The following is a 26,613-nucleotide window of genomic DNA, read 5'->3' on the forward strand; positions in this document are numbered from 1 at the left end:
CCACTCATAAGCTATATCCAAACCCTAATCACTATTTTATGCCCAATACCTAGACATTTCTGGCATAAACTAACCCATCCATATGCTGAGTAACATTTTTTTTTTCCATTTTCCAGGGTTCCATGAATTCCTGATGGAATTCAGGGATTTCAATAATAGAGAGCTATCGTGTTTTCTCACTTAAAAGGCATCAAACCTTTTTTATTTATTATTTAGTTTAGTTTTAGTTTTTTAGAATTTAGTTTATGAGTTCATACAAACAAGACCGAAAGTGTTAATCCTCGCTGTCCTACACTAGGAATACTTATGCCTTTCTTGGCATCACCCAGTATCTAGAACCCAACAAAACCAGCAACACCCCTTGCTTTCCAGACCTTTCTCTCCATTTCCCAAGATGTCACAACTATCTAATACTCATATTGTGTACTAGAAGGCAATCTGATAACAATAATAGCTACTCAGCGTCTATACCCTTTGCTTATGGGTATAGATATAATTCTCTTAAATATATACACACACACACATACATACACTCACATGTAATTCTCATAACAGCCCATATTACAGATGAGGATATGTAAATACAAAATATGTAAGTACCCAATATTTCCCAGGAGTAAAGGGCTAAAGTGGGAATTTATACTACAGTTGACCCGTGAACAACATGGGGACAGGGAGACTGACCCTCCACAAAGTTGAAAATCTGAGTGTAACTTTATACCAGCTCTCTGTATCCTGGATTCTGCATCTATCCATAGGTTCAACCAGAAAGGACCACATATTACTGTAGCATGTATTTAGTGAAAAATACCCACATTTAAGAAGGCCCAAAGTTCAAACCTGTGTTGTTCAAGGGTCAATTGTATGACTCCAGTGCTATGCTCCATCCATTACACCAGTTCTCAATCTTTCCCTTTAATTAGAATCGTCTGGCGGGCTTAGTAAAAGACTGTTGGGCTCCACTCTCAGACTTTCTGATTAAGTAGGTCTGAGAATTTGCTTTTCTATCTAGTTCCCACTTGATATTAACACTGCTGATTACACTTTGAAAACCACTGCAGTGTACCGTAATGACAAAGTTAATTTACTTAGTTGTAGATACTTGGTTAATTCAGTAGCTCTCAAGGTGATGTGTTATTGGCAGAGGGCATCTAGGAAGGCATACGTTTTCCCAATGGTAAAATCTGTAAGTTCTGCTGTTCTTAACAGAGGTAGACATCAAGGGAAGAGAACAGTGCTGGGGACATGTTCCCAAATGAGAAAATTCAATAGAATAGCAATACCAATTCCCTAAACATTTGCATAAAAACTGAAGTTGCTAATCAATTCTCATTTCCAATTCTAAATTTAACATGGAAAGAGAAATGCCTGAGAGCAGCCAGAAGAATTTCTAAAAAGAAAACTAACCATGATGACTTACCCTACCAGATCATTAAAACATACTAAAGAGACCCCTAAACACATTTAAATAAAACATTTTAGACCCATAGGAAAGCAGAAAAATCAACAGAGTGGAAGAGAAACACAGAACACAGACACAAAACAAAACAACACATTAACAAACACTGAAGCAAAAACATATATAATAAATGTGCCATTTCAAATTGGTAGGAAAAGATCAGTTGTTCAATAGATAATGTTGAGGCAATTTTTCAAAATTTAGATCTTATTTCATATCACAAAAGGATTAACTTCAGTTTGTTTCTGTCAAACATTTAATCTATCATAAGTTTAAGATAAAGGAATAATTTTAAGACTTATACAGTAATGCATTCCTAAGCAAGTACATGCATTTCTGAGTAAGACAAAGGAAAACATATGGAATTGTCTCTCAAATAATGAAAAACTAGAATGCTAAATGTTTCCATAAACAAACCTGCATGATAAGTGATTAAGACTGCAGAAATATTTAGAACACAAGAAATAAAAAGTCAATATTTTTTCCATATTAAGAGCAAAATACATATTAAGGACTTTCACAAAATCAATAAGAGAAAGATGAATATAGAAACATAAATGAGATAAAGCGTATGAAGTAGATTTTTAAGAGAAAAGTGAATAAAAATTAAACATTTTAAGAGTTCCTCAAACATCACAAATGATCTAAGAAATACACATTTAAAATAATCATAATTATTTTCCCCCATGAGACTGGAAACCATCAAGGTTTTACAAGGCCAAAAGTGATTTTTTTTTTTAATCAAATTGAAAACTAAAAAAATGAAGTGAAGACTCAGTGATACCAGAAAAGATGCCAAACTGTCAACCACATTGGATTCTCTACCACTGAGCCAGCTGGGAAGCCCCATAAAATATATAACTACTGTCATGAAACAAAGTATGTCTGTTTCTCTGAAATCGCAAACTAGTAACGTGCACCTAGTGTTCATACCATTCAAATAGCAGCCAGTTTCAATAAGAATGCTTGCACTTTTAACAAAACACATCAGTTCAAAATGTGAACACACTATAATGTGCTACCCTCTTCCATGATCATCCCTTCTTTCTTCACGACCTTGAGGGTTCTCATCAATTTTCTATAGTTTATGACCACAGGGAAGCTGGTTCGGATACCGTAGTGAGAAAACAATGTAGCTGTTCACTTTATGACCAAAGTAATAATCTACCTTCCTTCAGAAATGGCATTGACACCTTTGAATTGAATGGGTATGGCACAGTGGTAAAGAATCTACTTGCCAACACAAGAGACTCAAGACACTTGGATTGTTGGGTTGGGAAGACAGTCCAGGGGTCGGGAAGATCCCCTGGAGTAGGAAATGTCAACCCACTCTAGTATTCTCACCTGGAAAAACCCACGGACAGAGGAGCCTGGTGGACTACAGTCCATGGAGTCACAAAGAGTTGGACGTGACTGAGCGCACATCATGTGGAAACGAAACTGGCAGGACATGAAGATGGCACCAACACATGTGATGAGAAAGAACAGCTTTATGCAGATGTCACCTTGTGCTCCACACCTAAGAGAATGTGTGCTGTCAAGAGAACTAACCTCATCAAGAATCTTAGAAGGAAATGCATAACCCGTTCAACCAAATCACTTCAAGACAGGTATCTGTAACAATGCATAAATGGTTCCCATCTTACAGATCATTTATGGTTATTTATAGTTTACAGTATGTGAACACCTGGTACCAGGTGGCCAGCCTGTATTCTGCTCCTGCAGCTTCCTGATAAAAGAGTGAAACCCGAGCCATGGATAGGGAAGGTCCAAAAAATAAAACCTGGTCTTCTTATACATGAGCGAACTGCCTTGGAATCTCAAAGATAAGCTCTTTTCATCAGGAAACACTGCCAATAATTAAGCCCAGTGAAAGAACATATTTGGTTAGTTGGTTATTTTCTTTTTTAGAGGAAAAAAGGAACAAATATTGACAATATACATATTGTGTGCTCACTATCTCCACATCTTACCAGGTAGAGGCTTTTCCAATGATTGTAAAGGACGAGAAAGCCTGCTTACAGAGAACCACATTCCACGAAGTAACAAATTACAAAACAGCATGATTTTTATTTGGGAACCATGATCCTTACCCAAATGTCAAATACTAATTTACTTGAAACCAAGAGTCAGCAGCTTAAACCAATCATGTGAACTTTTCATATGGCTAATGTTCAAAATCTCTAATAATTTAACTATAGACATTTAATTGTTAAATTTAAATCACAGCCAATGAGCTTTATTATTCTGTCAATATTTCATGATTTCACAAACAAATACTTCCAGTTAACCTCAGGCTTGAGCCTATGAAATAGGTATCTTCATTTGCAGATGGAAAAAAGCAAAAGAAAACAGAAGCAAAGAGGTGAGACAATTTGTCCAAAATGTCCTAACTGTTCAGTGGCTGAGCCAGGATTCAATACTACATCGTCCTGAAATGCCAAGACTATTTCCAGTTCTTCTTGACTGTCACTTCACACAGATCAGTCACAAGTTTAAGGCTACAAAGGTGACGGCTGGAGTCCAGTAGGATGAAGAATAACCTCCACTGTTGCCTGATGTCAGACTGGTGGCTCTGCCCTACGCCTGCTGAGCTGTACCCCCCCAACACCCCCACCACCCCGCTGGGAGCTCCAGGCGGGGAGGGAACAGGCCACAGCCAACCACCTCTTGCTGCCATAGCAACGGTCCTCAGGCCTCCTGGGCTGCTGGATATTCCCTTTAGGAATTTTCCCTTTGGCACCTCACCGGGCCTTGCAATCCACTGCCCCAGTGAGGGCAGCATTCTCCAGTCTTGCCATTAAAAATCTCAGCCTGAGCAAGACAGTTTAGACACTCAGTTCTAAGAAAGTCAATGCTAACAACTTCCTAGAGTCCAGTGAGAAGAACAAATTTCAAGGAGAATTTTCATGTGGGGAGGGAGAGGGCACATCTACATTTATAAGTTCTATATTCAAGGAAAGGGTCATCTGAGGAACCAGATATAATGTTAACCAAGGCAAAAAAGAAAAAGAAAAAAAAAAGTATTTGAAACTACAGAGTAACTGGCATTTCAGAGATTTGGACTTTACTTATTTTAAAACAGAGAGGGTATTGTTTACTGTGCCTTGGAGGTTGTTCAAAGATGTGTATTTTTAATAAGATTGAATCACATTTTCATGCCAGCCAAAGTAATTCTATTCCATGAATATAATTTCCATGTACTGTATATTTTCAATATAATTAGCTGCCAATGCCCAGCCCAATGCCTGACACATCATTAACCTTCAATAAGTGACTGTTGAATGGGGAAAAAAAAAAATGAACTGTTGATTCTTTCAGGGAGATTTCTTTTCCTTGTTGTTGTTAAAATGAGTTATCTATTAAAGAACTTCAAACTCAAACCACCCCAATTAATCCAAGTTCTCAACCATCCTTCTCAAAAGCCAAGCCCAGTTTTATCACCCCTCAACAGAGCCTGAGACTCCCAGCCCTCTCACCCTCCTTGACCCAGGGAAGATTTACTAACCCAAACTCCCCATGTGTCCAGGCTTCTGGGAGGAGATCAAGCCTAGCCTGGGGACCACACAGGCTGCATGTGAAGAAATGCATTCTTCCAAACCAAGTGGCTAATTACACACAGAGACACCTAAATTCCCAGCCCATTCTAATAACTGACTACTCCTATTCCCCCTAAGAATGTTCTTCCTCTGGCATGTCTCTCTCAGAGAGCAAGTCACAGGGCCATCCCACACAGATTTCTTTGAAACTTATAATGGTTTTCACAGTTTCTAGCTAGGCTGGTTTCCTCACTGCTAAAGACTCTTCAGTCTTTCAGCTCTGGAATCACATTTACCCAAATCTGAAACTCAGACCCTATTAATGATTTCATGGGAAACGGTCCAAATGGTTAACCACAGATGAAAGATTTTTTAAAAGAAATGCAAACACACACAGAGACCCACATATGGTTTGTTATACAACTATTTCAAAAGGCATCTTTAAATGAGTTTTAAATAGCTGGAATAACCTATAACACAATCCTGGAGAAAAGGAAAAGAAAAATAGTATTTGTAGTTAAAAACTTAGATATTTATTTAAAAGCCTAGAAGGATGCATTTTATCTAAACTATATTTGAGACAACACTCATTTTAAGATACAAATTAGTGTTCTTCTCATAAATTTGAAAAATGTTATTTTCCATGTTTCCATTTTGGAAGCCCATTGCACATATTAGCATAGTAAAGTTTCCAAGAAGACCTTTAGGGAATAAAACAGTTTCATTTTGTTTAACCCAGACTTTCCCAAAATTGGGACCTGCCTGATAGCTCAGTTGGTAAAGAATCCGCCTGCAAGGCAGGAGACCCCAATTCAATTCTTGAGTTGGGAAGATCCACTGCAGAAGGGAAAGGCTACCCATTCCAGTATTCTGGCCTAGAGAATTCTTGGGGTTGCAAAGAGTAGGACATGACTGAGCATCTTTCACTTTCACTTTCCCAAAATTATTTGACCATATAAGTTGTTTTGACAGAAAACATGTTACCATGTCTTATTCAGAAAGTAGCTTGGGGAATGCTAAAATGTAAACCATGTAACAGTGGTTATCTCCAGTTGGTCTAGATAGTGATTATTTTTCTTTACATATAGTCTTATTGCTTTCAAATATTCTGTGATAAGCATATCATTTAATAACTGGAATAAAATAAAGCAGAACACCAAAAAACGTTTAGTCGCAGTTTACATCACTCCTATTATTAGTTGTTATATTGGCTTTGCCACCCCCTAGCAGTTGGGGAGGGAGGGAAGTAGAGTGCAAAGTGGTCAAAACAACGCATCCCCTCTGAGATGGGCCACTGCCTAGCCATGTGACCCCAGACAGGACCCTCAGCTTCCTCTTCTGCACAACCTGGATAACAACTCCACTGGCTTCATAGAATGGTTGTTGACTGTTAAATGCAGTAGTACATGCCACGGATTTAACACAAACCTTGTGAACAGTGTTCCGTAAACGCTTTTTGCTTGTGTGATCAGAGTCACTCAAGCCATCATCCTCTGTTCTTAAACAACTGTGACCCGGATCCTTTCAATTAGTAGAAATTTGAAGGAATTTACAAATATTCATTCAATCTTTGAAGCATTTAATAAGGCTCCATGTGATTTTACATACTATCTTGTAAAACACAGGGGGAAGGAGATCCAAGACGGAGGGGATATATGTATACATATAGCTGGTTCACTTCAATGTACAACAGAAACTAACACAACATTGTAAAGCAAACACACTCCATATTTTTAAAAAGTATATTTACCGGGAATACCTTAGTGCTCAAGAAACTTTCCAAGTGCAGAGTCTGTACATGGGTATAATTTATTCTGCCTGAATTTTTTCATTAAACTTATCAAGTTTATTTGGAAAGCATCAATTGATGCTTTCAAATTGTAATGCTGGATAAGACTGTTGAGAGTCCCTTGTTCTGCAAGGTCAAACCAGTTAATTCTAAAGGAAATCAACCCTGAATATTCATTGGAAGGACTAATGCTGAAGCTCCAATACTTAGCCACCTAATTCAAAGTGTCCACTCCTTGGAAAAGACCCTGCTGCTGGGAAAGACTGAAGGCAATCAAAGGAGAAAGAGACAGCAGAGAATGAGATGGTTAGATAGCATCACAAACTCAACAGACATGAATTTGAGCAAACTCTAGGAGACAGTGGAGGACAGAGGAGCCTAGCATGCTACACTCCGTGGGGTTGCAAAGAGCTGGACACAACTTAGCAACTGAACAACAACAACAATTAAGGGAAAATGGATCTTAATTAGGCAAAAAAATTTTGAATTAGTCTTTCTTCTTTGACATCAAAACTTACCTCCAAGAATAGAGAAAATATTCCTATATAACATCCAGGAGATGGTGAAGGACAGGAAAGCCTGGCATGCTGCAGTCCATGGGGTCACAAAGAGTAAGATACGACTGAGCAACTGAAGAACAGCAGCAACAACATAAAAAGTGAATCCAGGAAAATAAATAAGGCTAGTTTAACTATTTTCTCAACAACAGGCTTTTAGTCAAGGGTATACTGGGTTAATTTTCAGACTATGTCATCGTGTTGCCACCAGAACTTAAAGAGGTACAACTTTACATAATCTGGACAAATGCTGCCCACTGGCCTCCTCTGTACTAAATAATACAGTCATAGCATCATTGAGGGTGAAGGAGTCAGCACCTGGAGATCTCCCTTATCAATAACTAAAGTTAGTTTCTAAATTGTCACTTCATTCTACAGCATTTGTGGTAAAATATAATGATTCACTATACTTTTGAGTCAAGTAAACTTTCTTGACATCACCATTATGGCAGAAAGCAAATAAGAACTAAAAAGCCTCTTGATGAAAGTGAAAGAGGAGAGTAAAAAGTTGGCTTAAAATTCAACATTCAGAAAACTAAAATCATAGCATCTGGTCCCATTACTTCATGGCAAATAGATGGGGAAACAATGGAAACAGTGACAGACTTTATTTTGGGGGGCTCGAAAATCACTGCAGATGGTGACTGAAGCCATGAAATTAAAAGATGCTTGCTCCTTGGAAGAAAATTTATGACCAACCTAGATAGCATATTAAAAAAGCAGAGACATTACTTTGATGACAAAGGTCCGTTTTGTCAAGACTATGGTTTTTCCAGTAGTCATGTATGGATGTTGAGAGTTGAACCATAGAGAAGGCTGAGCACTAAAGAATTGATGCTTTTGAACTGTGCTGTTGGAGAAGATGCAAGGAGATCAAACCAGCCAATCCTAAAGGAAATCAGTCCTGAATATTCATTGGAAGAACTGATGCTGAAGTTGAAACTCCAATACTTCGGCCACCTGATGCAAAGTACTGACTCCTTGGAAAAGACTCTGATGCTGGGAAAGATTGAAGGTGGGAGGAGAGGGGATGACAGAGAATGAGATAGTTGGATGGCATCACCAGCTTTGCTGGAACATGAGTTTGAGCAAACTCTGGGAGTTGGTGAAGGACAGGGAAGCTGGCGTGCTGAAGTTCATGGGGTCACAAAGAGTCGGATAAGACTGAGCAACTGAACTGAACTAAACTTTCTTGTTTACAGGAGGTGAAAGATCTTATTATAATCTATGTGTAAAAAAACAAAGTTCTCTTCAAAACATGATAGCTTATGATTAGAATGGTGTATCATACCTCAACTCCCTCTTTTGAATACTGATGATCCAATGTATGATACTACAATGGAAAATTTTCAGTCACTACATATCAGTCCTAACAAAATCAGAGAAATGCAGTTAGGGTTACTCTCATCTTACACAGAAGAAAAGTGAAATATTAAAAGGTAGGCACTTCCCAAATGGTGAAGCAGAGAAACAAACAATTGCAATCACCTTGGTAGCATATTCCAAATCTCAGTCAGGGCATTTTTCTCCTTTAAAAGGGAATGTGATTTTCAGCCAGATCAGTACCAATTCTGTATTCAGTGTTCCAAGAACAACTTCCCTGCATCTGGCATGGGGACTTCCACAGTATGCTTAGGAAGAAAACCAACCCATCGCCCACTTCCGGGGAGAGGAAAATAAAAATAGGGCCTGACTCCTTGTTCTGTGGTTTCCAGTTAGTGTAGTAATGATGCCAGCATTACAAAAGGCTGAGTACCAACAAAGTAGATGATATTTAAAAGTTAACAAACATAAACACAATGCCTGACATGCGGTGCTACTTTCGTACTTTCATTCTGGGCTGTCATTTCCTCCACCAGGGAGGAAGCCAGGGCCAGGTGAGAGGAGTGTGTGTGCTTTCTCAGTTGTGTGCAACTCTTTGAGAGGCCATGGATTGTAGCCTGTCAGGTTCCTGTCCCTGGGATTTTCCAGGCAAGCATACTAGAGTAGCTTGCCATTTCTTCCTCCAGGGGATCTTCCCGACCCAGGGATGGAACTGCAATGACTCCTCAGTCTCCTGCATTGCCAGGTGGATTCTTTACCACCGAGCCACCTGGGATGTGACGAGAGAGAAAGTGCCTAAGCCAGTGAGTGGCAGAGCAGAGATTTGGTTCCAGGTCTACTGCCTCCAGCTGCCCTCTGCAATAGCTGCCTGCCAAGTGCTTATTCTGACTTCTGGCTGGACCAGTTTTATTTGAAACCAAAACCACATGCTGTTAAATGCCAGAGAGCCAAATTAAATGTACTCATTTGCCGTGTCAGACAACAGTAAGGTAGGCTGCTGAGTTAAATGGAGAGGATCAGACTTGCTTAGAATGCTTTACAGAATGACCTCTCACCTGCCCATTAATTAAATGATTACTTCTTTAGAGGGTTTTTTTTTTTTTAGATCAATTCTGGCTTAAGAATTTTATCTTACTTTGGAACAGTGTAAAATGCCAACTTGTTGGTGAAAGCATTCTTAAGAAAAAAATAAGAATTAACTTGTTTGGCATTATAATATTCAGTTTTAGACGCATTTTGAAGTGTAATTCTCAAAAACACTAGGAGGACCACTCACACTGATTTTTCTTTCCTAAATGCCTATCTGACAATATAATTTCTTTCATTATGATACCTCTAAATTTTCAACCTCTTCTTTCATGAGCTGGAAAATATACCCTCTTTTTTTTTTTATCTTACTCTTCTGTAATTACTGTTCACATCAAAATACTAATTTCTTCTACTGATAGAAGAACTGGATCAAAGTAGTAAAGCTCTCGTCAGTTTAGATTTCAGGGTGTTGACACAAATGAGAAGAATTCTTATGTACTAATTAATTATATAATTAATGACTACTTGTTTTACTCTCAAACCTATAAATTATTCTGTAAATCAAATGTTACTCTGCTATCATTATTCAAATAGGACTATTTAAGCTGCAAATAATAATACAGCACTTATGTCCTGTTAAACAACACTACCCATGAAGGCCAGAGTTATTCTTTCCTGGAAGTTTGTGATGGAAGTGTCATTACTCAGAATTTTCACTTGAACTACTAATGAAATGTATATTTCTTTCATAAATACTACAGCAGGGATTAATGCTAAAAGAGAATCTCAAACCAAGAATAGAGTTTTATAGTAGAATACTGAGAGATTTACAATAGCACTTTTATATGTGAGGCTATTTGATAGGGTCTTAGCAACAATTTGTTGGTTAATGGCTACAAAAATGAATGTTAACTATATTGTACACTTGTAACTTGCTTAGCATTGTACATCAACCATATTTCAATGAAAAATATCATTGGACAGTTTCAAATAAGAAGATGAATGTTAACTACTCAGTTTTTGTGTAACTAAGTTTATACCACAAGTAACAAGTAGACAAGTAATTTGCTGATCCGTATCCCCAACACTGATCTCTTGCCCAGGTTCACACAAATAATTTAAATAACACCCATCCAACCAATAACTTATCATTATGTATCTAGTTATGTTCATGCATTAAATTAAACCCAGCAATACATACAAGAACAATATTTAAGAACATGGTTTCACAAAGGAAACCATTTACAAAACAAAAAGACAACCTACCGAATGAGGAGAAAATATTTGACAATGATATAACCAATAAGAGGTTAATATCCAAAATACATAAAGAATTCATACAACATAAAAAAAAAAAAACAATTAAATGGGCAGGAGACCTGAACAGACATTTTTCCAAAAATGATACACAGATTGGCCAACAGGCGTAAGAAAAGATGCTCAACATCATTAATCAGAGAAATGGAAATCAAAGCCACAATAAGATATCACCTGCCAGAATGGCTGGCATCAAAAAGCCCATAAATAACAAATGTTTGTGAGGATGTAGAGAAAAGGGGCCCCTTGTACCCTGTTGGTGGTAATATAAACTGGTACAGCCACTATGTAAAACAGTATGGAGGTTCCTCAAAAAACTAAATACAGGATTACCATATGATCCATCAATTTCACTCTTGGGTATATATCCAAAGAAAAGGAAAGCATTAACTTGAAAAGATATATGCACCCCAATGTTTATAGCAGCATTATATACAGTTGCTAAGATATGAAAGCAACCCAAGTGTGCATGAACAGATGAATGGATAAAGATGTGGCATACACACACACACACACATACAATGGAATATTACTCAGTTGTAAACTTTATAAGAACGAAAGTTTGCTATTTGCACAACATGGATGGACTTGAGGCTATTAGGCTTAGTGAAGTCAGACAAAGACAAACGCTGAATGATATCACTAACATGTGAAATCTAAAAAATAGAACAAATTAGTCCCTATAACAAAAAAAAGAAACAGACTCACAAATATAGAAAACAAACAGTAATTACCAGTGCAGAAAATGAAGAGGAGGGACAAGATAGGGGTAGGCAATTAAAAGGTACAAAGTATAAAATAATACACTTAGTATTTTACTAAATGTAAAATAAATAAGCTACAGGGATACGTTGTATAACAGAGAATATAGCCAGTATTTTGTAATAACTATAAATGGAATATAGGAGAAGGCAATGGCACCCCACCCCAGTACTCTAACCTTTAAAAATCGAAATCACTAAGTTGTACACCTGAAACTAATGTAACATTGTAAATCAACTATACCTCAGTTTTTAAAATAAGGTTTAAAAAAGGGGAACAAGAGAAAAGAAATGTTTTATATCTCATATAAGAATAATAGTGTCTATAAGGAACTATTGTTCAATATTTTTAGTAAGATTCAACTAACCTCACAGTACATGACTAGTTAGTAATGTATCTTTAATCATTTAGTGATCATCTAGCATGTGTTAAGAACCACATGGAATTAAGAATCGTGTGTGTGCACATGCACACACATGCATGTATGTGGAGAGAGAGAGATGAGGTTAATTCCAAGTTATTTAGCCAAAGCGAATCTTTATGCCAATGAAAAGACTGGTACAAAATTGTTCATAGAAGCTTTGCTTATAAGAGCTAAAAACTGTAAAAGGTCCAAATGTCTATAAATATAACAATAAAAATATATACTTACATGATGGAATATTACACAGCAATGAAAAAAATGAATTACTGCCAACAAAAGTATGTAGATGAATCTAACAGACATAATGCTAAGCCAGACACAAAAGAATTATTTGATTCCATTTATATGAAGTTTACAAATAAGCAAAACTAACCTATTGTGCTGGAAGTCAGAGTAATGAGGAGAGAGCAAGACAGAGGACTGACTCTAGGCTTCTAGAAATATTCTATATTTTGATCTGGTTTGTGATTACAAGTTCACATATGTAGAAATTCACTGAAAATGAAAAATTAAAAAAAAAAAATACGGTTTCCGCTTTTTAGGGTTTCACAATCTAGTTAATTTAATCAAACATACCAGGAAAGGATATTAGTACAGGAAATTGTACCCTGATTAAAGGATGCTTATTAAAACTTAATAACCACTTAATAACAGTAAAAGGGCAGGAGAGGGAGAACTAAATTCAAGTATCCATCATTAAGGGACTGGTTGTATAAATTATAGTCATCCCTACAAAGACATAACATGCAGTTATGGAGAAAACAATAGAGCCCTTTATGTAATAAAATAGAATATAAAAGGGTAAGAAACAATATGCATACACACACCCATTTCCTCCTGAGTGTAAGGAGATGCTCTGTCCAATGGAGTACACACCAGCCACATTGGGCTTTTCAGCACTAGAGAGGTGACTGATGTGACTAAGAAACTAAAATTCAAATTTTGCATAGTTTATCTATATTTCAAATCTAACAATGTCAAATATTTTTTTCTATTAAAGACAACTTTACTGTTCTGTAGAACTAGAAACATGTTAACCACTACATCATGCAATATATCATTTAAATTGAGTTTTTAAATCTAGCTCCTAGATTTAAAATTGTATTTGTGGCTCACATTATATTCCCATTGGACAGCACTGGTGTAGAGTATCCCACAAGGGTTTGTAAGAACCATAACATGATTGCCTCTAGGGAGAAAGCCTGGATGAACAGCGTATAGGGAGAATCTCTCACTGTTTCATCATTTTTCTCTTTTGAATTCTGTGCCATTGAATATATTGCCTATTAGAAAAATAAGTAATAAAGTGATGTGACCTATAAATAACACTGTAGAGAATAACTGTCATTGGCATAGCTACTAATTAACATTCATGGAATCTCTCCTCCCACAAAACATACAGGGTATTTTTGAAGATGTTATATATACATTTTGGGGCAGAAAATGCTTTCTAATAACCTAAGATCACAGAAGTGTTTCACAAATTAATAGTACCAGAGTTACCAACTGAATGTAAGAGATTAAAGACTACAAGCCTCAATCTGCTAGTTTAGCGCCTGCGTAGTCTAGCAATTTTGCACCACTGCCTCTTCTGCCATCAGAGACTGTTCTGCTCTTCATTTTTCCATCACTGAATATATTTTGCCTATTTTCCTGTTCCTTTTTTCACCTACCTCCCCAAATAAAACTGTACCTTTCCACTTAACTCAGCATGCATCTATTTGGCTAACCAAAGAAGGAAAAATGTCAAGAAAATTCTCCCCTTTACAAACCATGAAATTTCACTTTTCATGAAACAAAAGTGTAAAAACATAAGCAGATCACTTAAGGGCTCAATATACAACTGAAATACACTTAATGTATTTAAATATAAAAAATCAAATTACAGATATTACCATTTTTCCCACTTTATTTTAAAAATAAATACTTTGAACATTGTTTCTGCACTGACATAGCCAATTTTAGACTTGTTTTCCTTTTTAGTTGAGCTGCAGGGCATGCAGAATCTTAGCTCCCCAACCAGGGATCAAACCCACACCCTCTGTAGGAGAAGCACAAAGTCCCACCACTAAACCTCCAGGGAAGTCCCCAGTTTTAGAATTTTAAATACATATATCAGTGAAAACTGTTTCTTGTTGGCAGTGTTAATTTTAAACTGGGTTTCCAGGTTTCAAGGAAGAAAAAAGCCTCCATTCTCAACTCCTAAAGGCTCCTCTCCTTTTCTTGCATATTCTCCATCCACCTTCACAAGAGTCCCTGACTCAGGGCTGCACTGGTGAGTATCATCCTGAGGAAATACTCCAGGGGCCACAGAGATAAAGTGTGCAAAGTTCAGCCCTGAGACACACCCTCACCAGTCACACAGATCACAGGCCAGGATGCACACTCATCACAATGAACAAAGGCTTTGACTGGGTTTGAGAGCACAGCATTCTGAAATGCCTTTAACTAGTAAAGCAAAATAGCTAAGTGCCAGAATTTTAAAAAATTGTTTCTTGACAGGAAATTTTATGATATCCCCTGTGAGGACTGGTAAGTGGTAAAGATGTCGATGATAAAAACAGCTACCGCTGTACAACTCCCTGCCTTCTATACTGAATGTGCCTTCAGTACGGCCCGTCATTTCTGGATGCTCCTTTGGTTGGTCCTTTAACATCAATGGCACCTGGGATGCTTTTGTGTCCAAACCATTACAATTTTCTGGGGAGTTCCAGAAATTTGATCTCTTTACTTTGCCTAGATTTTACAGTGATATAAGGAAAATGTGAATTCCCCAAATCCAGGACATCCAAATATTCTACACTACCAACTTCAACTTGTGTTATGCTTAATACCTGGGAGAATACAAAAATTACAGCAAATATTCATTCAACACCTTCAGATAACTTTCAGAATTGCCACTAAGTTGAGCTTGAATAATCTGCTTAGTGTCCTAAATAACTGTGAGTCACACAAAAATAAAAGTCCAAAATATTTGGTGTACAACACACACACACACACACATATAATCCTAAATTTAATTAGGAAAGTCTAAAAATGCCTCTAAATGCATTCATTCTAGGCTATATCACTTATAACTACTAAATTAGCTGAAAACACATTCCTAGGCTTCACAAAGTTACCAGCACAAACTTCAGGACTATGTTTTCTTAGCATTGTCTAAGAGTGAATTTCCTATGTATTTCCACATACATACAGGATCACAACAGATGAACAGACTATATGAACTACTCTTGGACACTGCTCCTTTCAGATCAGACTGTATATCAAAAATGTATGATAAACTAAACTATAGGTTGGAATAAGTTCTAGATACAAAATTTGTCTTAATTATACATAAGGGGGAAAAATCAGTATTATTTCCCTTTTCAGATCTAGTGTTAAATTAAATATATATTTTTTTTTCAGATGAAGTCACACCTAACTCTTCTGAGGTGGGGGAAAGTTCACTGGTAATAGAGTCAAACTTCTCCTGTTTTAGAGAAAGAGAAAAGTGAAGAAAGATGACTGGTAGCCTGGTATCAAAAGACAAATGTGTAAAAAGTAGTTTCTCTCCACCTGCCAACATTCTTTGCCACTTTCAGCTTTGCTCTTTTGAAACACAGCAAAAAAATTCTGTTTTAAGGTAAAGCATCTAACTGCTTTCCAGGAATGAGCACCTTATGTAGAAACAAGAGAGAGGGAGGTAGGACACGTTACTCAGTAGTCCTGCAGCCAGTAACAAACAGAACCACGCACACCCGAGAATAACGAGAGCTGCTCAGACCTCAAGACACAGAGGCTGTCCTGTAAGACAGGGACCCAGTCTATTTCCTGACTGTCCTGGAGCTGGGATACCTGACAAAAATGAGGAGGAGACTGCTCCTCTCTTGGCCACTTCCACTTTGTGTGTAACACGCAACCACGTGAGCGCAAAGAAGCAAAGCAATTCAATGGCTTTATATTTATCTTGACCACTGTGAACTCAATTGATCTGGAAACTACAGCACATCCATCAGACGTGGGAAAGGCAAAGTGGTAGCCATTTTCGGATTCAGCAACTCAATTTCCTGCTTTCCCAGGGCAACTGAACTGATATACACGACTATAGCAGCTGTTGAAACTCTGGCTGTTCCCCTTGGGGTTATTCTAATACTTCTTCACTTCCATTTCTCCAGACACAATAGCATGTGTGAATGTGCTTGTAATAGCAGGTGTACAGGTTACAGAGACGAAAATCAAGGACAGGTGATAAATGGCCCACCTAGATTTGAGCATCTTAACTCTATTTCCTTACAAATAAATATTGGTGTTAAGTATAGAAGCATCAATTGCATCGCTACAAAGTAAAATGGTGTAATTTTAAAAAATACACCAAAACATATACAAAGTAGTTTTAATCTCTCAAATTAATTACATTGAGAAACAATGCATTTTTCCACTGATATTATTGTTTGAGACAGCAAAAGAGACACTGATGTATAGAACAGTCTTATGGACTCTGTGGGAGAGGGAGAGGGTGGGAAGATTTGGGAGAATGGCATTGAAACATGTAAAATACCATGTGTTGCCAGTCCAGGTTCGATGCACGATGCTGGATGCTTTGGTGCACTGGACGGCCCAGAGGGTTGGTATGGGGAGGGAGGAGGAGGAGGGTTCGGGATGGGGAACACATGTATACCTGTGGCATTTTTTGATATTTGGCAAAACTAATACAATTATGTAAAGATTAAAAATAAAATAAAATTAGAAAAAAAAAATGAAAAAAAAAAAAATAAAAGTTCAACCAAAAAAAAAAAAAAAACATATTGTGATTCCCTTGGTATTCAACCCTATTTAAAATCAAGTTACACCCTACATGAGAAAATCAAAATCATTATTTTAAAAGCAGATCCACATTTTGAACCCAAAGTGTTGTATCTCAGGTTCTTTTCTGATCCCACTGCAGAGGCTCAACTCTGAACCATTTTGAAAGTGAAACTCGCTCAGTCGTATTCAACTCTTTGTGACCCCATGGACTATACAGTCCATGGAATTCTCCAGACCAGAATACTGGAGTGGGTAGCCTTTCCCTTCTCCAGGGGAATCTTTCCAACCCAGGGATCGAACCCAGGTCTCCCACATTGCAGGTGGATTCTTTACCAGCTGAGCCACAAGGGAAGCCCAAGAATACTGGAGTGGGTAGTCTATTCCTTCTCCAGCGGATCTTCCCAACCCAGGAATCTAACCAGGGTCTCCTGCATTGCAGGCAGATTCTTTACCAACTGAGCTATTTTAAAAAATCAAATCCCATCCAATATGGATGGCATTTTCACTTTTAATTCCATCCAAAGCAATTTTCTCCAAGCCTGAGGCAACCAAGGAAAACCCCTGTCCTATTAACCCATACTCTTTTTCAAAAAGTAATTATTTATTTACATTGTCTCTAAAGCTCTGCTTTCAGTGGAGGAGGGCATTCAATAGGAAGGGTACATGAGTACCTACAGGAAAGAACAGGAATTTAGACATCATTCTTCTCCCTGCTCACCTAGCACCTCCATCCTCACCATGTCACAACCACATACCTGAAAGCCATAATGAGGCTACCCGTTTTTTTTTTTTTTTCTAGAGAGTAGAGGTTAAGAAAATGACTCAGTTAAGCCTGCCTCTGTCTGAGCTATCAGTCTGAGCTACACAGAGTGAAAAGGCACATCACGATACTGCCCCATATAGGATACCTAAATATCTTCATTTGTTCCCTGTGAAACTTGGAAATTGTAACCTTTGTAAAGATGTGTAGCTATTTAAAATACAGTAAAAGTTGCAAATAATTCTTAGTTTTTGGCTTTCTACGAGTTGAACTTAAACTGTTTCTCCTGTCTGCATTCTTTGCTGTTGTGATGATGAGATGAGTATCCCATTTAAAGCATTTCTTGGTCAAACTACTCCACAGTTCAACTCCACAGCACTTTTTTTCCATCCCCCCCCCCAGCTTTATTGAGATATTATAGAATGCAGTATTTTTACATACTTGACAGAAAAACTAAAGTGGAAAAGACTGACCATTACTAATTCTTAGCAAAACTGTGGAACGACTAGAACTTTCACATGTTGCTGATGGGAAGTATAAATTGGTGGAATCACTTTGGAAAAATGATTGTCTATAAAAGATGAATATACATGCATACTCTTCTGACTTAGCAATTCCACTCCTAAGTATACATGCTCATCTGAAGTGAGATTGTTTTTAATTATTTTTTTGTATTTTGACTGTATGATGTGGCACACAGGATCAGGGATTGAACTCAAGCCTCTGCAGTGTAAGTTTTGAATCCTAACCACTAGACTACCAGGGACTCCCTTCCACAGGTTTTTTTCTTTTTTCTTTTAATGTCCAAAGTCAATAAATAGTTTCAACTTATTTAAGTTTATAAGCAGCAGTGTGAACTTAAAGTATGGGGTGGGGGAAACAAGCTCACTCTAGCATTTTTCTAAAGACTAGTCCGTCTTTGAGAATCTTTTCCAAGGGATTCATTCCTCAGATATGAAGTTTGTATCAAAACTGAAGACATTTGGCCCTTTATAAATAGCCATGGGAAACTTCTTTCTCCCATACTTTTAGTTTGTTTTTACTGTAACAGATGGGAAAAAATTTAGCAAAGTCATTAAAAAAAAAAAAGGTCTTCTAATAACTGTCACTCTAATGTTAGAGCACTAAAAGCTGCAGGATATGAAACACTATTATAAAGACAGTTTGCTTAACTGAAAATAGGTATAGGCTGAAAAAAACTAGATAGGAATTAAGTATACCTTTGGTCAAGCTTCTCCTAGGCACGTTTGTTTCTAAACACCTCTATCATACATCAGTCATTTTTCATGACAGAATCTCCAGCACAGAAGTGTAGAACTTTTCTTTAAAATATATTCTGATATCACATCAATGTTATAATTTCCACATTGCTTGCCAACAGGCCAAGCCTAAGTTTTCAGTTGGCAGGGGCAGGAGGAAACACAACCACTGATCACCACTGAATATAAATGCTTACTAGAAGAATTATCTTGCTTTATGCAAACAAATATCATTTTGTTCTAATTTATAAGTTCAATACTTACATGCCTCCCTCCCAAGTAAATAAATTTGGAATCACCACTACTTCATTTACCAATTTCATAAGTTGGCCCATGGGATCAGCAAACTTTTTCTGTACATGGACAGAAGGCTAATATTTTTAGCTTACAGATCATAATATCTCTGCCCGGACTACTCAGCTATAATATGAAAGCAGCCATAAACGATATGCAAATGAGTGGGTATGGGCGTGTGCCAATAACGCCTTACAAAGACAGGTAGAGGATAAGGGATTACCATCTGGACTATGAGGAGAATTCCTGAAACTCAACAGCCAAAAGAAGCAAACCAAATGAAACACAGGCAAAAGCTTTAATAGACATTTCTCAAGAGAAGATATATAAATGGCCAATAAGCATGTGATATGATGCTCAATATCATTAGAGAAAAGCAAATCAAAACTACAACGAGATACCATCTCACACGTAACAGAATGGTTGCTTTCAAAAAAATAAAATAACAAGTGTTGGCAAGGATGTAGAAAAACCAAAAGCCTTGTGCTCTGTTCTGGGAAATGCAAAATGGTATAGCTGCTATGGAAAACAGTAAAGCTGTCCTTGAAAAAATTAAAAATAGGATGACCATGCTGTGTGTGCTGTGTTAAGTCGCTTCAATCGTGTCTGGCTCTTTGAGAACCAATAGACAGTAGCCCACCAGGCTCCTCTGTCCATGTGATTCTCCAGACAAGAATACTGGAGTGGGTTGCCATTTTCTACTCCAGGGGATCTTCCCGATCCAGAGATTGAATCTGCGTCACTTTTGTCTCCTGCATTGGCAGCAGGGTTCTTTACCACTAGCGCCACCTGGGAAGCCCAGGATGACCATAAGATCTAGTAATTCTGCTTCAGAAGAACTGAAAGCAGGGTCCCAAAGAGATAGCTAAACACTCGTGTTCCTAACAGCTACACAGTAGCTAAAACATGGGGAGCAACCCATGTCCATCGATAAATAAATGCATAAAAGTAAATTGCTATTCAGTCTCAAAAAGGAAGGAAATTCTGATATACGATACAACATAGATGAATCTTGAGGATACTATAATAAGTGAACTAAGTCAGTCACAAAAAGACAAAAGACTGATTCCACTGATGCGAGGTAATCAGAGTAGTCCAAAATCATGCAGATAGAAAGCGGAAGAGCAGATGTCAGGAGTGGTGGGGAGAAGAGAAATGGGGAGTTAGTGTTCAAAGGGTACAGAGTTTCTATTACGCACGATGAAAAGAGTTCTGGAGACAGACGGTGATAACAGTTGCACAACAATATGAGTGTACCCAATACTGAACTGTACACTTATAAATGGTTAAGATGGTAAATTTTGTGTATACTACACCACAATAAAAAAAAAAAAAGGAGGAAAACATAATACAAACAGATAGCGGGCCCATTTCAACCTTCTGAACAAAGTTTGCTGACCAATGAACCATGACATTATATTTTAAATCCTAAGCATATGCTTTTAAAGTTAATATCAAAGTACCACTTCTACACTAACAGCACTTTCTTTTTTTTCCTGCATAGTTACAAATAGTTTTTTTGTAAAACTCTTTAGATCAGGAGCCAGTCTCCCCGTGCCCAGAAAAATGTATTTTATATAAAATAAGGGCTCACAAGTTTTGACTAATTAATTGCATTAGAGCAGTTGTCTCAATAACATGAAGCTTGAAATCTACTATATAAATACAACTGGCATTTCAATAATTAGGTTAAGTGATAACAGTATTAAATTACCCTCTAATACATTCAGAGAAAATTATAGACTTTGAAGAAAATGTCTAGCAGTGTCTTAATAAACACTTTTATTTTTCTTATTTGGTCAAAAATCCTACATTTGAAACTATGCTATAATAAATTTAATTGCTGCCTAAGAGCAAAAATAAGTACAGCTATGACATATCTGTCATCTGACAAAAAGAAAGGTGCCAGTTTACTATGAGATAAATCATCCCAAACACATGAAAATGTGAAATATGACTTTAAAGATATAAACCAAAAATTTAAGTTCCTTTTAAATGGTAGGCTTTGGGTTTTTTTCATATGCATTCAATTTTGTAGGATTTTGTTTTTTTTTAAGATACTACAAACATAATTTTAAGAAGAATCAAGACAACATATGCATAAGGCCACTTTAAATAATTCATTCAGTATCATCCAGGGTAGCAAACATCCTGGGTAACAGGCCTAGGGATGAAGAGCATAGTTTTGGGGATCAGACCTTGTTTTTATTACTCTTGCATATCTTAGCATTGTATAGCCTTGCGTATGTTAATTAAGTTATCTGAGCCCCAGTTCCAAAATCATAAAATGGAGTTAATGTACTTCCTCAAAGAGTAAAAAAGTAAAATAAAAATTAAACAATACTATAGAGCATCTAAATGGAATCTTTCAAAAGGTAAAAAGAAAGCTGAACTCTAGGGTCTTGAGTTCGCTAAAAATGATTAATAGCAGCCTCCATTCCATTTATGGCTTCATCTCTATCTCAGCTGGTGATACCTGCTTAATCAGTGATTCTCAGATCTGGATGCATATTAGAATCACCTAGCAGTATTTTAAAATTCCCCATGTCCTCCTCCCCTCCTAGACCACTTAAAATTAGGATAGGTAGAAGTGTGAGAGCATGTGTACCTATTTTAAAGATACCCAGGTGATTATGTTGAAACCTTTGCTAAGGCATTCAGCTTCTAAGTAGTCAATACATGTTAGCTAACAAGACCTGTTTAAACAATCAAAAGTAAAACTTTCGAACCAAAGCCTCCAAATAAAAACTAAAGGAAGCAGCTGCTAAATCATTTCTTCTTAGTTTTTTTTTTTACTATGCCTTCAATTAGTTCCATAGTTCCAATGCTGCAAGATGATAAAGAAATATGCAAATGTGCCATGCCTGAAAATTTGTTTCAGAATCAAAACACCAATAAGGTCCCTCAAAGCAAGGTCAACTTTTGACATTTAAATTTCAAAGAGTTAAAAATATCTATCTACTTTGGCAAGTAAAATCACCAGCACTAGTAGCTCTAAAGATAATGTATCCAGCTGATATGTTATCATATTGTGATCTGAAAAAGATTAAAAGCAATTAATGCAATGAACTAGGCGACTAACACCCTGGGTTTTTCTTCAGGTTTTGCCATTAATTTGCTCTAGGCCTTCGAAAATCACTGTCTCTGTGCTTCAGATTCTCATTTGTAAAATAAGGAGTTGCATTAAATTTCTTTAAAATGACGTGTTACAAGGATCTAAAACTTGGAAAAGTACATACAGAAGCATCCTTTAGAGCAGCAATATTCAAGAATAAGGACTAAGCTAGGCCTCATAAGTTATTGGAGTCATGAATCATGATTAGTAAAGAATGTACTTTCCAAACCTAACATTTTATTATAACATATAGATTGGCCCTACCACTTCCCAAAGAATTGTCCATCTCTTTGATAATTCCTTTTTTTCCCTCAGAATTAAAACCTTTTTAATGTACTGGGGTTTTGAGAAAAAAGAACAAAAGTAATATTGAATAATGAATATTCAACAAATACTATATAACAGGCACTTGGAATACACCCAGGGACAAGATAGACAAGTGAAAGCAGAGAAGTAATTTTTTTGGTTAACATTTATACCTTTCAAATATTGTTAACGTCTCCAAATAATACAGAGTAAAATGATATGGGGGAGGGGATGCTATTTTAGATGTTGAAGCATTTTTCAACTTATCTCTTTTTAAATTTGGAGAAGGCAGGACAAATTTTCTAAAATGTATTTTCTTCATATTTGAGAAGTTAGATAAAGCAATTTTATACATTCTTTTGTAGCACAGAATTTCAGTTTAACCTTTAAATCCTCAAAAGTAAAATCTGAAGTGTCCTACTACAGTCGTGCTTACCATTAGAAAGCTCTTCTCATTTCCTTTATGTCAGAGGCATCTGACCTCGCCTATTTTACTCACAGAATTATTTGACTTCTGAACACCCATAAAAGTATACTAGTGTTATTTTGTGTACATGCATATGCTGGGTTCTTTCTTTTTTTTTAATAGTATCTGTGTGTGTGCTCAGTAATGTCAGACTCTCTGCAACCCTATGGACTGTAGCCCGTCAAGCTCCTCTGTCCCTGGGATTTTCCAGGCAAGAATATTGGAGTGAGTTGCCATTTCCTCATCCAGGGGAGCTTCCCCAGTCAGGGATCCAACCCTCCACTCCTGTCTCCTACATTGCAGGCAGATTCTTTACCACTGAGCCATGGAGGAAGCCCAAATAGTACCTTAATCTAATCCACTTTCAAATTCACCAATTTAATACTATTTTATTTTGAGGTAACCTGAATACATTTCAGTATTCCCGCAGCTGCCTTTAGACGTTCATGCTTTTATGATTAATATCTTCCTGCCAAGGTACTTCTTTCCCCATACATCCTAATGTGATAATATATATGATCATATCTAAATAATGAAAAAACTAGGTAAAGAATAGGAACGGAAGTCAACAGAAATACAGCTGTTCGCAGAGGGGAGAAGATAACTAATTGGAAGAAAAAGAATTAATTCATACACTGCATGTTTCCTCTACGTAAGCATTATACTAAATATCTTTTATATTAGTCATGCTGCTTTGAGACTTTTCCATGTTTCCTCTAGACAACTGCCAATGTTCGAATGGTCTCTGATGAATAAACATGCTGTGACTTGCTTCTAAGGAAACGTGTGTCATGTTCCGGGGTAAAAATGATTTTTCTACTCTCAAATCAAGAAAACTGTACAACTCTCATTCATTAGCTATAAAACAGACTTTTCCTTCCTTTTCTGAATGTTCATGGTCTCTTGAGAGCACTGCTGTGTTCCGATTAACTATCGGAAAAGAAACTGAATTGGGGGAATATTTGAAGGAAAATGTTACACTTTCCCAAAGGGATTTCCCACTTCAGAAGTTCAACTAGCGCCCATGTTAAGCCTACACTGTTTACCAAGACGAAGGTTATTCTCAGGTTCTCCCCACCTCTTGCAGAACTACCTGTTCTCATTACTGTTTACCCAAACGCTTAGCAAGGTGATTATTAGCATATCTGGCAGGAAGACGTGCTCCACTGAATATTAACTCACCATGTGACAGCCCCTTCCATTCCAATCTCTCCTAAACATGTGAGGGTACAAAGAAATGTACCCTGTCTGCGGTCTGACTCTGCGCTAGACTTTGGCACTGGCAATTGGCCACAGGCACACACATACCCCCAATCGGAGGCGCGCACCCGGCCGGGTCCCGGAACTGTCATTGCGGGCTGACAGCTGGCACACCGTCCTGTCGCCCTCCACCCGCTCGCAGAAAACCTCTTCCTTACAGTCACCTTGACACGGCTCACCTGCTGAGCCTCAGCCCTCGGCCAAGGAAACTTTTTTCCCTTTCTCAGGAGTTCACTTACAGGTACCGTCCGCCGGTCTCCCAGAGCCCCAACAAGGAGCCCTTTGTTACCATTTTTGCTCCCGGAGTCTTTACCCAATTCTTGGCATTCAGCTGCCCTTTAGCAACTCAGAGCAGCCCGGGTAGGAAAGCAATCAAAAGCTACCGAGCCCCCACCCTGGGGCGGCCTCCGAAGAGGCCGGGAGGAAGCAGCCCCGTCGGCCGCGTGTCCCGCGGCTGGTGAATTCGGCCGCCGACGGGGCGGCGAGCTGCCAGCCAGGTGACGGATGAAGGCCCGGCAGCTCTCGACCTCCCGGGTGAGCGGCGGCGCGGCGCTCGAAGCTTACCCTGCGGGTGCGGCCGGCAGGAGTGCCGCCGGAGCGTCCTGCACGCGCGGGGCTCGGCCGTCCATCGCCTTGCGGGGCGCTGCGCGGGCTCTGGCTTCGAGGCGGCGCGTCACTGCTGGAGTGGGAGAGGCCGGCGGGTCAGGGCGGGACGCACGTTTACCCGAGGCCCAAGCGGGGCTGGCCGCACAAGAGCCCGCCCGAGCCGCCCCCAGCCCGGGACCCGCCCGCCCGCCTCCAGGGTGCGCTTCCACCTGCGGGCCCGGCTCCCCGCCCGCGGGCAGCGCCGCCGCCTGGTCTAGCGGCCGCCCGGAGCGGTGGCGGCAGGAGGCGGCGCTGCAGCCCCCGCCCCGCGAGGTTACCGGGTAGCCATTTGGCGCCTCTCGGGGAGGGAGCGGAGCTGCCCAGGCTGGAAGGAGGAGGAGCGGGGCGAGGCGCATCGGCACAGCCGCCACGCCGGCAGCGCGATCCCGGGCTCCGCCGGCCGAGTTCGCACAAACAAAACGCCCTGGGAAAACTTTCCGCGAAGAAAAGTTGGGAGGGCGCCTTTGTTTTTTCCCACCCAGGGTTCCTACTTTCTTTTCAAAAGGACACAGTGGCTCCCTGTTCTCTCCCGCGGCTTCCTCTCCCACTCTTCCCTCCCTCGGCCGGCGCTCTCGCGTTCGGCTGCCAGCCGGGACTGGGAGGAAGAGAGCGGCAAGCCTCTCCCAGACTCTGCCCCGCGCGGGCGGGCCAGACAGCGCCTCTTCTGCCCGTGGGCGGGTGCGGGGCGGTGCGGAGCCTCTCGCCGGGCCGGCTCACTCACCCTGCCCCATCTCCGTCCCTGGAGCCCGGGAGCTCGCAGCCGCCTCCGCCAGACGGCCGCCCAGAAGTGGCGATGGGGCTCGGCGGCATCAAAGCGAGACAGGCAGCGAGCCGGAGAGAGGAACGGGGCGGGGATGGGAGAGCACTGAATAGTAGTTTCCTTCCCCTGGGGTTTCGGGGTCCAGCTCGGGGAGCCGAACCGAAAGGAGGCTCCCGCGCGGCGTGTTCTCACTCCCACCGCTAGGGCATCGCTTCGGGAAGCCCAGCCGGACAGGTGGGGAGGAAGGGAGCGTACCCCCTTGCGAGGACCGGAGCGGAGGACCTGGGCGCTGCGGAAGTACCGGGAGAAACCCTCAGGCTGGGGCCTGCAGCTTGCCCTCCCTGCGCTGACCTCTGTCCAGGGCGCTTTCTTCCCCTCCCCACAACTTGACCTCTGAGGTTGCTATCCTGTTAAAAGCATACCTGTGACACTGTGATCTTTCTAATTGGTGGCAGGTTTAAGCTTGTCCTGTCTTCAGAGGCATTTTTTTCCCTTCTTTTTTTAATTTTTAAGCTTTTAACAGCTGTGACATGAGGACCAGACAATATTATGTCTAATAACGATCTATAAACTAACAATGGAATGAAGGTTTTATTCACCTCTTGAAAGTTTTACGGGAAGAAAGGACTCACATAGGCACAACCATGTACTTGTGTATGTTTTAGTTCCCACGTGCATGCTCTTTACGGGATTCTTTACACCTGACAAACAAGTATTGGTAAATCCTGTGTGCTACTATATGTGCCTGCCAGGTTTTGTAA

At 39.2% G+C, this 26,613-nt stretch overlaps 1 protein-coding gene across 9 annotated transcripts in view; it reads right to left on the reverse strand.

The window, feature by feature from the left end:
- COBLL1 (cordon-bleu WH2 repeat protein like 1) overlaps positions 1-25,968 on the reverse strand; it is a 167,780-nt gene extending 141,812 nt beyond the window's left edge. For 5 of the 9 annotated variants that reach the window (XM_070357770.1, XM_070357740.1, XM_070357731.1 and 2 more), the window contains exons 1-2: positions 25,814-25,968; positions 25,012-25,126 (exon numbers count right to left, since the gene is read on the reverse strand). In XM_070357770.1, coding sequence (XP_070213871.1) covers positions 25,012-25,126; positions 25,814-25,823 — 125 coding nt within the window. In that variant the 5' untranslated portion in view covers positions 25,824-25,968. The other 4 variants (XM_070357717.1, XM_070357747.1, XM_070357756.1 and 1 more) reach the window with 4 other exon arrangements.
- Positions 25,969-26,613: the final 645 nt, after the last annotated feature.

This window comes from Bos mutus, chromosome 2 (assembly GCF_027580195.1).
Source record: "Bos mutus isolate GX-2022 chromosome 2, NWIPB_WYAK_1.1, whole genome shotgun sequence".
In the NCBI taxonomy this organism is placed as follows: Eukaryota; Metazoa; Chordata; class Mammalia; order Artiodactyla; family Bovidae; genus Bos; species Bos mutus.